Below are 14,817 nucleotides of genomic sequence, written 5' to 3' on the forward strand. Positions count from 1 at the left end.
ACTTCAAGAGGTCTGTCATCAGCTTTTCCTCTTTGATCTGTTTAAAAATTGTCCTACATTTTGACTTCTAGGATTCATCACATCATGGAATGTATCTTTTATAAATAGAGCATCTTGCATTGGCTGGCCCAGTTTACTCACACCGTCACTTTGTGAAGATGTCTTCTGAGTGGTGAACTCCTTAATGCCAAGCTCAAATCACACAGATAGAGCCTCACAAGAGGAGGATGAAAGCCGCGGGTGTTACGCTCTGTGACTAAACTGGGAAGAATCAGCGAGACTTAGGGATGCGTTTTGGAGGTTGGATCCCTGTCTATCTTTGTGTCCGAGTTGTTGCATGGCAAGCTTAAGGTTTTCCAAACTGGGGCAGCAAGAAAGTGGGTTAGAGCTTGGCGACTTTTAGAGCCAGCACATTTTGGGGAACTCAGTCTAGGTCTTCTCTCTTTCATCAGACTCCTTCAACAGTCCAGTCCTGACCTGCTTTACATATCAGGACTGTAAATATCTCAATCAATATCAAGTATTTGATGCCTGACCCATTAAGAGTTATTGTTAATCAATAACACTCAAGTGGTATCCTGTAGATGGGACTATACTTTTTTTACTATCTCTGTGAAATTCCATTAAGGTTGGTCTCCCATGGGAGATCAAATGATCCAAGTTTCAGATGCATTTATTGCCACACTACTGGTACTCAGTGCAAATGCAGAATTGCAAATTGACTTTTAAATCTAAATTTAAATGTACTTAATAAATTCTTAAAGTCAACCTTTGTATTGAAGCATTTGAGGCAAATAAACCCGGGCTCAGTGTTATTGTTGTTAGTGACAAAGGTGTTTTTAAAGCCAGGATTATTTCCACTCATTGGTTTCCTCACTGCGTCTCCACAGGCGGATCCTCAGGGACGAGACATCGCAATCCGGCCCTTCCTAGAGCACTGCGAGAACACGCACATGACCATTTGGCTGGGGATTGTCTATGCCTACAAAGGCCTCCTTATGGTGAGTGAGAACATTCTAGAGAGTGTCAACATGATCGCCATCTGCTCCCGCAAACAACGGCGTCTGAATATTCTGCCACTTCCTTCCATTTGCTAAATTAAAATATATAATACTTCACTGTCACTGTGTTTAAAATGTATTCACAATATTGATTCTGAGTATCTTGTGTATATCAGGAAATCCAAATGCCATGCAAACAGCAGACACATTTTGCTGATATTCCTCTTTCTTTTATTCTCCACAATTATCTAATGTTCATCACCTATAGACAATATTATAACAGTGAAAATTTACAAAAAATTGAGATCTTAGATATTATTTTAGGGAGCAGTGTCGTAATTTTCATTTAGCAGTTGCCATCGTTGTATAAAAGCTGCAAATCAAAATAAAAAAAATAAAAAATTGAAATCACTTTAAAACACTTCTTTGTGCATCTTATTGCTTTAATATGTGTTTTGGAATATGTTTACAGTGAACCAAAGTCTAGAACTAAAGCTTGTCTCATTTAATTAATTCCGTAAACAACTGACATTTTTATTTCATGCCATAGCCTTCCCTCATAATTTAAAAAGTGAGAAACTCAATAAAATTTCCAGGCATTTCCATACTATTTTTCCAGGCCTTTTTTATAATAAATATTAGTTCTTCTGGTTATGTCAAGCTCTAAAATGTTGTATTTTGTAGAATTTATTTATTTATTATTGTTATATATCATTACACACATGGTCAGAATTGTTGGTACTCTTAGTAAATATGATCAAAGAAGGCTGTAAAAATGGGGAAAAAATATATATATTATGAGCGATGCCTCATGGTACCATCACAGAGAGGCTCAAAATCACTTTCCAGAACATTCTCGTTCACCATTCCTGGCTGGTGGAATGACCTTCCCACCCTTATCCGGAATACTGAATCCCTGACAATTTTCAAGCGACAGCTGAAAACTAACCTCTTTCAAAGCTACTTGACTTCAACCTAAAAAATAATTGTCTGTCTTTGTTTATTCCTTCTTTTTATAGCTTGTACTAATTTGAACAATGTCTAAAACTTGATATTATGAGCACTTCCTGTGTCTCTTTGCCTCTTTCAGAAGAATCGCTTTATGTATCCCCCCAATTGTAAGTTGCTTTGGATAAAAGCATCTGCAAAATGACTAAATGTAAATGTGAAAATAAATCTTCATTGTTAATCCTTTTCATCTTTTATTTTTTTTAAATCACAAAAATCTAACCTTTCATTGGAGAATAAGAATTTTAAATGTGGGGAAATATCATTATGGAATAAATGTTTTTTTCTCAAATACAAATTGGACATAATTACTGGTACCCCTGGAAATTCTTAATGAAGTAAAATATATCTGAAATATATTCCCAGTCATATTCAGAATTTTGAGCAAACCAGGGTGATTATGAACATGAAATTATCCAGCCATGGCTTCCTGTTTCACAGGAATATAAAGAGTAGGGAAAACAAAGGCCAAATTCCAAATTTATCACCCATCAGAATGAGAAAAACCAAATAATATATTTTTAATGTGCAGTAAAAGATAAATGAGCTTGACAAATTAGAAAGTAGCTTTAAGAAAAGAGCTAGAGCAGTGAAAATTCCCATTTCCAACATCAGGGAAATAATTAAAAAGTACCAGTCAACAAAAAATTATATGAATCTGCCTGGAAGAGGACTTGTGTCTATATCGTCCTAATGCAAGAAGTTTAGTAATAATCAATCAAACAGCACCAACATCACCACATCTTGTTTGGAAGAGCTTCAAGAAGAACAAAAATCAAGAAAAGAAAATGCAGGAATGGTCTCTGATCTCTTGTCAGGTGTTCTACAAACTCATCAGGCATTATAGGAGAAAACTCCCATACTATTTTGGCAAATGGAGGTTTCAAAAAGTATTGAATAAAAGGCGACCATTAATTGTGTCCAATGTATATTAGAAAAAAACATTTCTTTCCCCCCATTAAATTCTTATTCTCCAATGAAAGGTTAGATTTTTGTGATTTTTTTTTTTAAAAGATCAAAAGCATTAACAATGCAGATTTATTTTCATAGCCTTCTTTGATCATATTTACCAAGGGTATCAACAATTCTGACCATGTGTATAACATATAATAATAATAACAATAATAGTTGTAATAATGATAATAATTATAACAACAACAATGATAATCATCATGATCATCATCAGGATGTAATGGGCGTCCCGAGTTCAAATCCTGGCTTAAAGACCTTTCTCAATCCTGTCCCCTCTCCTTGCCAGCTCTAAAACTGTCCTATCATCTTATCATAATAAAGTCAAAAATTCCAAAAATAAATCTTAAATTATAATAATTAGAAGTGAAAACTAAAATTCTGCAAATTAATTTACAAAAGTGTAATTCTAAAGAAACTTCTGGAATTTTCAATTTTCATGATTTTATTGAAATATTTTAATATTTTGCTACTCCAAATTTCTGTAACCAACATTTGAAAATAAGCAGATTTGTCATTATAACATAAGTACCACAAGTAAAATGATAGGCCTTCAAATATTGTGTCAAAAAAGGTTTAAAACCACTGCTGTAAACTTTAACATTGTTCTTTTGCTGCCTTGCGAGAGCTAGGGAAATCCTACTGGAAATGCAAATCTAGCAAGCTCACTGACTGGATTTTGACACATTGTGCCAATAGGAGAAGAGCGAGATTGCTCTTTCTAATTAACCTCACTTTAGATTACTGGTAAGGTGCTCCAGGAACCAGAATCCCTCCAGCCAGTTAACTGCCCATAGCACTGACCATTATCTCTGGGTCAATAGTGGCAACATCCTCCAATATAAACCTGCCCTTCAACTCACTTTGTGCTCTGTAGAAATGATTTGTCTGTTTGTTCTTGCTGCTGTAATAGTGACAGGTGGTTCAGTTGACTGCCATTACCTCCGCCCCACTGTAGATGATCCATGTCAGAGTTCAGCCGTGTGCCGTGGAGGATCACTTCCTGTCTCTTTCATCCCTTGTCCCTCTTCTCATCTGTGATAGATTAGGTGGGAGGCAGTGCTGGGAAAAAAAGTGATCAATGTTTAACCAAAGCTATAGTAGTCATCATATCGTAATAGTGTACAAGTGAAAATGCCATCACACTCTCGTTTCCGTTCTCAGATATGTGGCATTTCAGAATTTCCTCTTGCCATGTTTGAAAGCCTGCTGCTAAATCAGCATGACTTCACTTACAGCCGACCTGCTCAAGTAGAACAACAAAAGAAAGAGAGAGTGAGAGGGTGAACGAGGAAAAAGAGTGAGACGGGCTGTGATTGGATTAGGATTGAATAGATTTGTGGCGAGTGGGAGCAGAATCAAATCTCCAGTATGTGTGTCATTGAGTTAGCTGAGTCATATTTCCCAGAGTTCACACTAGTCTCATACAAAGGTGCTTTAATTACTGTTCTGACTTCCTGAGAAAGTTGGACAGGTGTTGTTAGCTACCTTTTGGGGCATTAGGGTGCTAAATAAGTCAAGCACAGTTCATTTTGGCTTTATGATTCATCAATGTAAACTGAGGGCTGCACAGAGTGATGAAGGTCAAAACTGTTGTCTCTCGAAAATGTCATAAAACCTTACTCTGTCTTAGATCTGGTTTTTGCATATAAAAGTTGCAAAATCTTGTTCTAACTGCTCTTATACCTGTAATGATAAGTAATTCTTTTCTTGCACTTTTCTCTCTGTCTAGCTGTTTGGATGTTTCTTGGCCTGGGAGACCAGAAACGTGAGCATTCCAGCCCTGAACGACAGCAAGTACATCGGTATGAGTGTGTATAATGTGGGCATCATGTGTATCATCGGGGCAGCGGTGTCCTTCCTGACCCGGGATCAGCCTAATGTGCAGTTCTGCATCGTGGCACTGGTCATCATCTTCTGCAGCACCATCACGCTGTGTCTGGTTTTTGTGCCAAAAGTAAGTACTGCAATGTACGACCTGATCCAGTCCTATGGGGAAAGATTTCTAGAGGTCAGCGAAAGACACATGCTGGCATTTGATTTGTGCAAATCCCTAGCAAGTTCACCTGAATGTAATTGAGAACGGTGCTTATTTTGCATCCCCTGGAGCTCTCTGGAAATAAACACTGAAATCTGAAAGACTGCAAAGATTCCAGTCTCCCTCTAAACAAATACGTCCTACACAGAATCAATTCCAGGATCTCAACAGTATGTCTTTGTCCTCTGTCTTTTGTTAGTTTGTCACAATGCGTACAAACCCGGATGCTGCCACACAGAATCGGAGGTTAAAGTTCACCCAGAACCAGAAGAAGGAAGATTCCAAGACGTCCACCTCAGTAACCAGTGTTAACCAGGCCAACACTTCCCGTCTGGACGGATTACAGTCAGACAACCACCGCCTCCGAATGAGAATTACAGAGGTGATTGAAGTCAATCATAAATTACAAATGATTCAATTCTTAAAATGACATTTAAACATTAACTAAAATGATGCTACAAATGACTAATACACCACCATGCAGATTAAAGGGGATGTATAATTTTTATATATTATTTTATTTCCTCTAAATTATATATTAATGCTTTGAAGAAAATAACTGGTACAGGTAAACAAAACTATATTCAGCAAATTAAAATATGCACATTAGATTAAATATAAATATAAATGAAGACAATATATTATTATATCCAGACTTGGATGCATTTTTTATTTGATTTGTGATATCAATTTATGTTTTTCTACCTAAGGTATTTTAGAGTAATGAAACTGTACAGTATGTTTTAAATCTTTTGCATTTCAGAATCATGAAAATAAAATGAATAAATTTGTCATGAACCAGGAATTAAATTGCTAAATTAAATTGTTAAATAAAGATTTTTTGATTTTGTGTTACAGCTGGATAAGGAACTGGAAGAGGTGACCATGCAACTCCAGGATACTCCAGAAAAGACTCCATACATTAAACAAAACCACTACCAAGATGTCAACAATATTCTGAGCATACGCAACTTCACTGACGGCAAAGGTAAGAAAAGTGGATAACAAACCTCATGTTCCTAATCTCTCGATCAAACACAGCTGTCAGTCTGTGACTCATTTCAGTATGTGACACTCTTTTGCTCTGTTACTGTCACCAAGAGAAAAAGAACAATTTATTGGAGTGTTATACATTATTCACCCCCATACATGTCAAGCTGAAGTGTCATATAAGGTGCAAGTTCTGACTCAGGTTACAGCTGAATCCACCACTGTCATCTTGATGGAAAGGCAGCTTTCTGAACACAATGCCTTTGCTTTTAGATGGAGATAAATCTCTGAAGAACCACTTGGAGCAGAAACCCCAGGCTCAGTGGGGATCCATGGATCCTTCTAGGATAAGCAGAGGTCCACTAGAAGACATCAACTCACCAGAACAGTAAGTTTACACATCGACATGCACAGTGTGCCGAGAACATGTTTGTACACATAAAAATCAATGAATTAAAAAAAAAATGGTGAGAATATGCTAGTCTCGCGAAAAACAAGTTTTGTTTACAGTGAAGAATAACCAGTTTCTTCTTGGCTTGTACCGAAACTCTCTGACATCTTTTATAAATCCTCATTTTGTACTGACCGGTGTTTTGTTTTGCTCTGTCCTCTGCACTTCTGCATTCGTCACTCTCACCCTAGTCTTGTTTAGCCAGATCTTCAGACTGAAGCAGTCAAACAACCAACTCTCTGACATATTTTAAAGATCAAATCCTGTAGAATTCAACCAATCCAATGAAGACTTCGACACTCCTGAAGTGTTTCCACTTTTGTGTCCCAAACGCATCAGACATTTAGCCAATGGTCAGTGGGCATGACGTCTGAGGCTGAGACTACTCTCACCCGAGCTTACGCTACACCTACATCATACATCATCCACTGAAATGCTACTCATGTACTATGAGCTATTCAAAAACAGGTGAAATGCATTACCCTGAAGAAAAAACAAAAGTTATTTCATGTTTTTTTCTTTCAGGGTCTTGATTGTCCAAATAGTTTTTGGTGACTCTATAGATACAACATTCTGTTGTATAAACTCATTAGCAGGGAGGTGCAAAATAAAGATCGGGAAGAAAAAAATGAACGAATGCAAGGATGGTTCAGGGAAGGAGGAAAAAAGAGAGAGAAGGGATGTGGCGGGAGCTGTGGTTACATAACGTGATTTCTAGTGAGAGCGGAAGGCACTGGACCCTGAAAATAGACAGGAGAGTAGAATTAGAGGACTACAGGCTGTCCCAGCACATGAATGTTTGACTGTAAAGAGAAGTGATTCTGCAGTGTGTCACTGTTTATCAAACACACACACACATTCAGACATACACACACTTACCCCAGTAGCTGATGGTCCCTTGACCCTGCTAAATAACACCATTACTGCCATGGGAATATGCAATGAGTAATTTATTGAGTTTGATGACATCCACATTTTTATTTTTTTGTTTTTGCAAGTGACCCTGCAATATCCGACTAATCTACGTTAAATATTTATAAACACAGAAGACATTTTCCTTAATTGATATATGAAATTAAAATTTAATTGAAAGTAATAACTCAAAGAGACTCCAATCGTAAAACCAATCGTGAGAGGTGTGGTGTGTGCACTTTCTATAACTGCCATTTGGCTTATGTAATTGATTTAAAGGGCTCCGGCCTCTTGGGGTGCACTTTAAATATGACACAAGACAGGAATGAAATGGACTTTACTTCAGCTGATCCACACAGTCAGGTTCATATGAATGTACCACAAGAACTAGCATAGCCCCTAACCCTTCACTAGTGACTATTTTCATCATTGATAATAATATATTTTTTTTATTTAAACTTTGAGCAGTAAATCAGCATAGTAGATTGACTTCTGAAAGATCATGGGACACTAAAGACTGGAGGAAAAACATTTACAAATCCTATCAACCTCAAACTTTTGAGCAGTATTGTAGGTCCAGATGGTGTAGATATGGCATCTGCCAGCAGTGACTAAAGAGGTCATGCTAACCAGCTAAACCTTGAACACTTAATTGAGAGTATGTGGCAAAGTCACTGCTGGCTTAAAAAGTGCTATGTGACTATGTGATATAATTATAAAATGAACTTCTGTTACATGCATGCAAGAGTGTCCCCAATGTTCAGCACCCTAGAGCATTAAAAGAGCATTGCAGAAAAATTGAAGGAAAAGGAATTTTGTATAACAATCGTTTGTTGTTTGTGTTCACAGCATACAGCGCAGGCTGTCCCTGCAGCTGCCGATCCTGCATCACGCCTATCTGCCCTCCATAGGAGGGGTGGACGCGAGCTGCAGCAGTCCCACGAGCAGCCCAGCCTCCAGCCCACATCACAGACACATGCCCCCCTCCTACAGGGTGATGGTGTCCGGCCTGTGAGGCCCGCAGAATACCCTGGACTCCGAAGAAGCGATCAGCTTTTTTATTTTAAGACAGACTGAAGAATATCAGCAGTTAAACAGAAGCGTGTGAGCAAGCCGAGGGGGTCCAACTCTTCATGCATTCGTGACCCCCCTCCCACCATCCATGGCCACATCAGACCAGAACTTTTCAGGCTAGGAGGGAGGTGACCGGATGTCCTCACATGTCAACCCAACCCCGACTCCCATCCTCTCGGTCCCGTCACCTCCCATTCCTAACTCGATGGACTCAACGCCCCCCGACCCCTAAACAGCAGCACGGATCGACGGAGGACAGGAGCTGTAGCCTTATCTCGTAAAAAAAGACACTTCCGCCAGCAGCCTTTCCACGTTATCCGTGCACATATATTGGTTCTGCTGGAGCTTGTGGGAAATGGGCAATGTATGTGACCGAGGACTCCACCTCTTTATTCACCACGTCAACAGCCATGTAAATACCATATTCGAATATCAAAGTGAGCTTTGAATATGCTGTGAAATGAATTATTCTTATGAGGCCTGGTGCTCGGAGAACTTTATAAAAAGCTGACGAACCAGGAAGAGACACGTACACCGTTGCAACCGGTATGAATTTGTTGTGTTGCTTCAGTGTCCCAATGGTGTGAAAAAGTGGTAAATGGTAGATAAGACTATTGGTATCTTTTGCTAAAGACAACTAGGAAATGTTTCATGGTAATGCGGGAACTGTTCCAACCTGGATAGACGTGTACCGCACATTGTTTATCTTCAAAAACAGTTATCATCATGTAGGCCTATTCCGGTATCGGAGTGTCAAAAATACTGCTTTGATTTATCGCAAGGAATGTCATGTTAGAGGTTTCGCATTTGTGACCTCAAAGAGCCACAGGTCCAGCCGAGAGGGACATTAGAGACAAAACCAGAGATTTTAGAGGGTCAGTCTTCCATTACAGCTGAGCGAGTTGATCCTGCAAATCGGGACTGAAACACGCAGATGCAGCCCAATGCTTGGGATGTACGATAGCCGTCACGTGACCAGCTGTTACAGAACAAGAAGACTCACAAATTGCGATAATAACAGGGAATTGGTACACCATGCAGAGCAAAACCAAAATATCCTCACAGAAAGCTGTGAGGTTACACAAAAGAAGCAGTCCACACACAGCAAGACAGAAGAACGATATTGTATTAAACAACGGGACTGAAAAATTAGCACAAGTGTAATTAACTTAATAAGAGCAAGTCATGTATGAACAAAGCCTCGTTTTGACTTTCCGGTGCAGTCTCTCAGTTTACCCGCCCTCTGATTATTTCTTGCTTTTTTCCTTTTGGTTGATTAAAAACCCAACATGTGTGAATCCTCTACGGTTGTCGCTTGGGCTAAAAGGGCTCGGGTACCATTGGAGAAATGGCAGAAAGGTCCGCCCCAGTATCAGAGTGATATTGTAAAATACATCACCTAGCTCTTAGCAACAGTGAAATTACCTCATAGTTGCTATAGAAATGTTACTGTGTGCAGTGAACTTTGCACAATGTCTTGCAGAGATAGGGAGCATCAGCTAGAGCTGGTGTCATGCTACTGTAAACCTGGAAATGTACTGAAAAAACTAATTATCGGAAATAAGCTACGTATCATCCATATCAAAGGCAAGCGTTCGTTTCAGCTGATATCTCACCGTCGGGTGTCTTGGTTTTAGTTTCTGTCACATTTATTTCTGTAATGTGCGTCTTACTGGAGCCTGATGGACCATATTGTGTCAACCAGGTGACAAAAATAGTTACAGCACATATGATCCATATGAAGCCAATGCATTGAGGATTTATTTAACTTGTGACTTCCTTCTGTATGGCTGTTATCTAGTGATAACGTGACATTCATGGGTATGTATGTCTCAGCTATTTGGAAAAGCAGAAGGAGATTGAAACTCAACAGAGGTGTGTTTGTACAGCAGTTGTCATAGTACCACACGCTCACTGAGTCAAGATGAAAGACCTTTAAATACAACACCACAAACAGATACGCAAAAATCCCACAACGCCACGGGTGTTTGTCTTAGTATGACGGCCACGACCCTAGACTGACGTTTGTAATGCACGATGAGTTTTTAAGTACACGGAGGCGATTGTCTACATTTTGACTTGACTTTTGCAGCTTATGACTATGACTGAGTTTTCATTCTGACTTTAATCAGCTCTTATTTCCATGTTCATTTCAGCGTTGTTTATTCTTCAATGTCTTTATTATATGTTGTTTGGCACATTCAGCAGTCAGTATCCCACAATATGAAACATCTTTGGCACATCCAATATTAGAGAAAAAACTGCAGAAAATGATGTACATTGGACTTTACAAATCAAGGTATCACATTAATTTGTTCATTGTTTCTCATTGCCCTTTAACCTCCTGTTAAAATGTGGTACAGTAATAACCTACACTAATGTTATCATTAACATAAGTTCATTCTCATTGAAAAAAAAATGTGTATGATAATAACTGATGATCTGCTAATGTTCTTAAAAGATTGTAACTTCTAATATATATATATTAAAATGTATATTTTTATGAAGAGATAGAGGGTAATAAGCAACAATGAAAATGAAGTGTTAACAATTCAGCTCAGAGAATCAGTAGAAGTAAAAGGGCTAGCTCACATTTACATATTGTATTTCATTTAAAAACCTTACGTACAGTATATGGCATAAAGTTACAGTATACTCTCAATAAATCCTTTTGAAATTAATTAAATAAAAGCAAAATTTCATACAACTTATTGTGAAAAAGTAGGCAGAAACTGAAATCCACTGGTCCTATTTTATCTTCAGGCTGCTGGTCACTGAGGTTTTAAACACTGGTTTTAAACTTTCAGGCATAAATAGGAACTTTAATATTCAAAATAATAATCATCCAAAGGAGCGACTCAAATATCTATTTTAAATAAATGTCTTTCAGTCTGAGTTGGAGTAAATGGGATGTTTACAAGTTTTCTGCTCAAGGAGAGGGCATGATTCATTACTCTACTTTTAAATCATAATGATGACCATAATATTGATTAGTCCAGGCTACAGAAGCCTGATGAAATGTTATTATTAACATTATTATATAATTATTAACAAGAGATTACAAAACATTTATTCAGAGTAATCATATGCTAAAGTTTGTATACATAAAGAATGTATGAGATTTATTAAAAAATAATTTATTTTCTAATCTTTCATGCATGGTATCCTATGCATACATAATATATTTAATTTTGCAAATCATTTTACGAAATCATTTCTGACAAATGCACAACATAATTATAAAAGTGGCAATAATAAGCTCATTCTAACTGTATAGATAAGTATATTTACAGTATGTTCTTGGTGGTGCATTAAGCTGGAAGGAAGAATCATATCCTAAATATATTTTACACTACCTGTACATTTGGTGTATAGTTATGACATTAATGTTGACATTGCACAGGAATTCATCAGTCATGGGGATCACGCTTCTCAGTAACTACTGTCTTACACTTTGAAGAGTACTAAAAACAAACATGAAGACATTCAGAGTGTACCATGCACCACAAACTGTTCTTTTAAAAATGGAAAGGTAAACACTGGTCCGTCTACGCAGTATGTATTCCTGTCATTACCGTTATAGGAAAAGTGAATTTGTGACGTAGTCTTATTTTAAGGAAATCACTAGAAAAACACAAAAACTGAATTAAGACTAAGGTAGTGCTTTATATGATTTCTATTTGGACATGTAGTATACTGTGGATTCAAATCACTGTGTGTGTGCATGTGTTTGTGAATCAAGCAAAACACAAGGTTAACCTGCTAAACACGTGGCTTTTGAAACTGTATCATGGTCTGTAAAATGCACATCTGGTTGTTTAGGACTGTCTTTGCAATAACCTTGGAAATGAAGTCGAGAGCTGATTTGTTGGACATTTAAATCTGTGATGTTAACTACGAAAATGAAAATGATCTAAATGTTGTGTTCTTCTAAAGCAAGAAAACACTCATTTGTGCAAAGAGATTCATGAATACAGTCTACGAGATTCAAGAAAACTGTTGGGCTGGACTCCATGCGTATTCTGTTGTGAACTGGTCTATCTTTGCATCATGTAACAAACAATAGCAAAGCCTTGTCATCGCCCCAGGAGAATGAAGAACCACTTCTAATGTATATAATGTAAACAACTTTTTTTTTTTCTGTAGAGGTATAATACAATGATAGTGGGGGATGTTACAAATGATGTTAAAAAGACAGAATGTTAGCAGTGAGCGTGTATGTCTGTTTGCCACTGTGTGAAAACGTGCTGTCTACAAGTTTACACATCGCTATACAAAACTATTTATTCTGTGCTGGAAGACTTATCGCTCTTTTTTTGTTTTGGTCGTTTTGCTTTATTTTAATTTTTAATTTGTCATCTCTTTTGAGTTCACAAAACTTGTCACTGCCCATAAAAAAAGGAAAAAAAATAGAACTACATACAGTATTGTTCAAAATAATAGCAGTACAATGTGACTAACCAGAATAATCAAGGTTTTTAGTATATTTTTTATTGCTACGTGGCAAACAAGTTACCAGTAGGTTCAGTAGATTGTCAGAAAACAAACAAGACCCAGCATTCATGATATGCACGCTCTTAAGGCTGTGCAATTGGGCAATTAGTTGAAAGGGGTGTGTTCAAAAAAATAGCAGTGTCTACCTTTGACTGTACAAACTCAAAACTATTTTGTACAAACATTTTTTTTTCTGGGATTTAGCAATCCTGTGAATCACTAAACTAATATTTAGTTGTATGACCACAGTTTTTTAAAACTGCTTGACATCTGTGTGGCATGGAGTCAACCAACTTGTGGCACCTCTCAGCTGTTATTCCACTCCATGATTCTTTAACAACATTCCACAATTCATTCACATTTCTTGGTTTTGCTTCAGAAACAGCATTTTTGATATCACCCCACAAGTTCTCAATTGGATTAAGGTCTGGAGATTGGACTGGCCACTCCATAACATTAATTTTGTTGGTTTGGAACCAAGACTTTGCCCGTTTACTAGTGTGTTTTGGGTCATTGTCTTGTTGAAACAACCATTTCAAGGGCATGTCCTCTTCAGCATAGGGCAACATGACCTCTTCAAGTATTTTAACATATGCAAACTGATCCATGATCCCTGGTATGCGATAAATAGGCCCAACACCATAGTAGGAGAAACATGCCCATATCATGATGCTTGCACCTCCATGCTTCACTGTCTTCACTGTGTACTGTGGCTTGAATTCAGAGTTTGGGGGTCGTCTCACAAACTGCCTGTGGCCCTTGGACCCAAAAAGAACAAATTTTACTCTCATCAGTCCACAAAATGTTCCTCCATTTCTCTTTAGGCCAGTTGATGTGTTCTTTGGCAAATTGTAACCTCTTCTGCACATGCCTTTTTTTTAACAGAGGGACTTTGCGGGGGATTCTTGAAAATAGATTAGCTTCACACAGACGTCTTCTAACTTTCACAGTACTTACAGGTAACTCCAGACTGTCTTTGATCATCCTGGAGGTGATCATTGGCTGAGCCTTTGCCATTCTGGTTATTCTTCTATCCATTTTGATGGTTGTCTTCCGTTTTCTTCCACGTCTCTCTGGTTTTGCTCTCCATTTTAAGGCATTGGAGATCATTTTAGCTGAACAGCCTATCATTTTTTGCACCTCTTTATAGGTTTTCCACTCTCTAATCAACTTTTTAATCAAAGTACGCTGTTCTTCTGAACAATGTCTTGAACGACCCATTTTCCTCAGCTTTCAAATGCATGTTCAACAAGTGTTGGCTTCATCCTTAAATAGGGGCCACCTGATTCACACCTGTTTCTTCACAAAATTGATGACCTCAGTGATTGAATGCCACACTGCTATTTTTTTGAACACACCCCTTTCAACTAATTCAACTAATTGCCCAATTGCACAGCCTTAAGAGCGTGCATATCATGAATGCTGGGTCTCATTTGTTTTCTGAGAATCTACTGAACCTACTGGTAACTTGTTTGCCACGTAGCAATAAAAAAATATACGAAAAACCTTGATTATTCTGGTTAGTCACATTGTACTGCTATTATTTTGAACAATACTGTAACTATGTTGTTTTGTTTTTCTATACAGTGCTTTTTGGAAGTGTACACTTGTGTACTCCACTGCTGTATCGTCCCGTGTGTTTGCACTGGCACACACACAGACACAGGATCTCTTGAACAAATCAAAGTGGATGTGTTCATTTCATATTTTCTTGTACCCTTAAACTGCATGGAAATCATAACATTTTTAATAAATTATTGCAAAAAATGTTTTATTAATAAAATAATCAAAATTATTCTGTTCATTTTTTATTATTATTTTTTTTTATCAAGCATTTGGAAATTAGCATTATTTACTCACCTTCATGTGGATCCAAACCT

General features: G+C 37.6%; 1 protein-coding gene across 1 annotated transcript in view; it reads left to right on the plus strand.

Annotated features, from left to right (window-relative positions):
* Positions 1-14,732, plus strand: part of LOC127979746 (gamma-aminobutyric acid type B receptor subunit 2-like) — a 189,081-nt gene extending 174,349 nt beyond the window's left edge. The window contains exons 14-19 of the mRNA XM_052585363.1: positions 891-1,001; positions 4,711-4,935; positions 5,216-5,398; positions 5,875-6,004; positions 6,280-6,394; positions 8,219-14,732. Coding sequence (XP_052441323.1) covers positions 891-1,001; positions 4,711-4,935; positions 5,216-5,398; positions 5,875-6,004; positions 6,280-6,394; positions 8,219-8,384 — 930 coding nt within the window. The 3' untranslated portion in view covers positions 8,385-14,732. The remainder of the gene's footprint in view (positions 1-890; positions 1,002-4,710; positions 4,936-5,215; positions 5,399-5,874; positions 6,005-6,279; positions 6,395-8,218) is intronic.
* Positions 14,733-14,817: the final 85 nt, after the last annotated feature.

The sequence above is a fragment of the Carassius gibelio genome, chromosome B19 (genome assembly GCF_023724105.1).
Source record: "Carassius gibelio isolate Cgi1373 ecotype wild population from Czech Republic chromosome B19, carGib1.2-hapl.c, whole genome shotgun sequence".
Lineage (NCBI taxonomy): Eukaryota > Metazoa > Chordata > Actinopteri > Cypriniformes > Cyprinidae > Carassius > Carassius gibelio.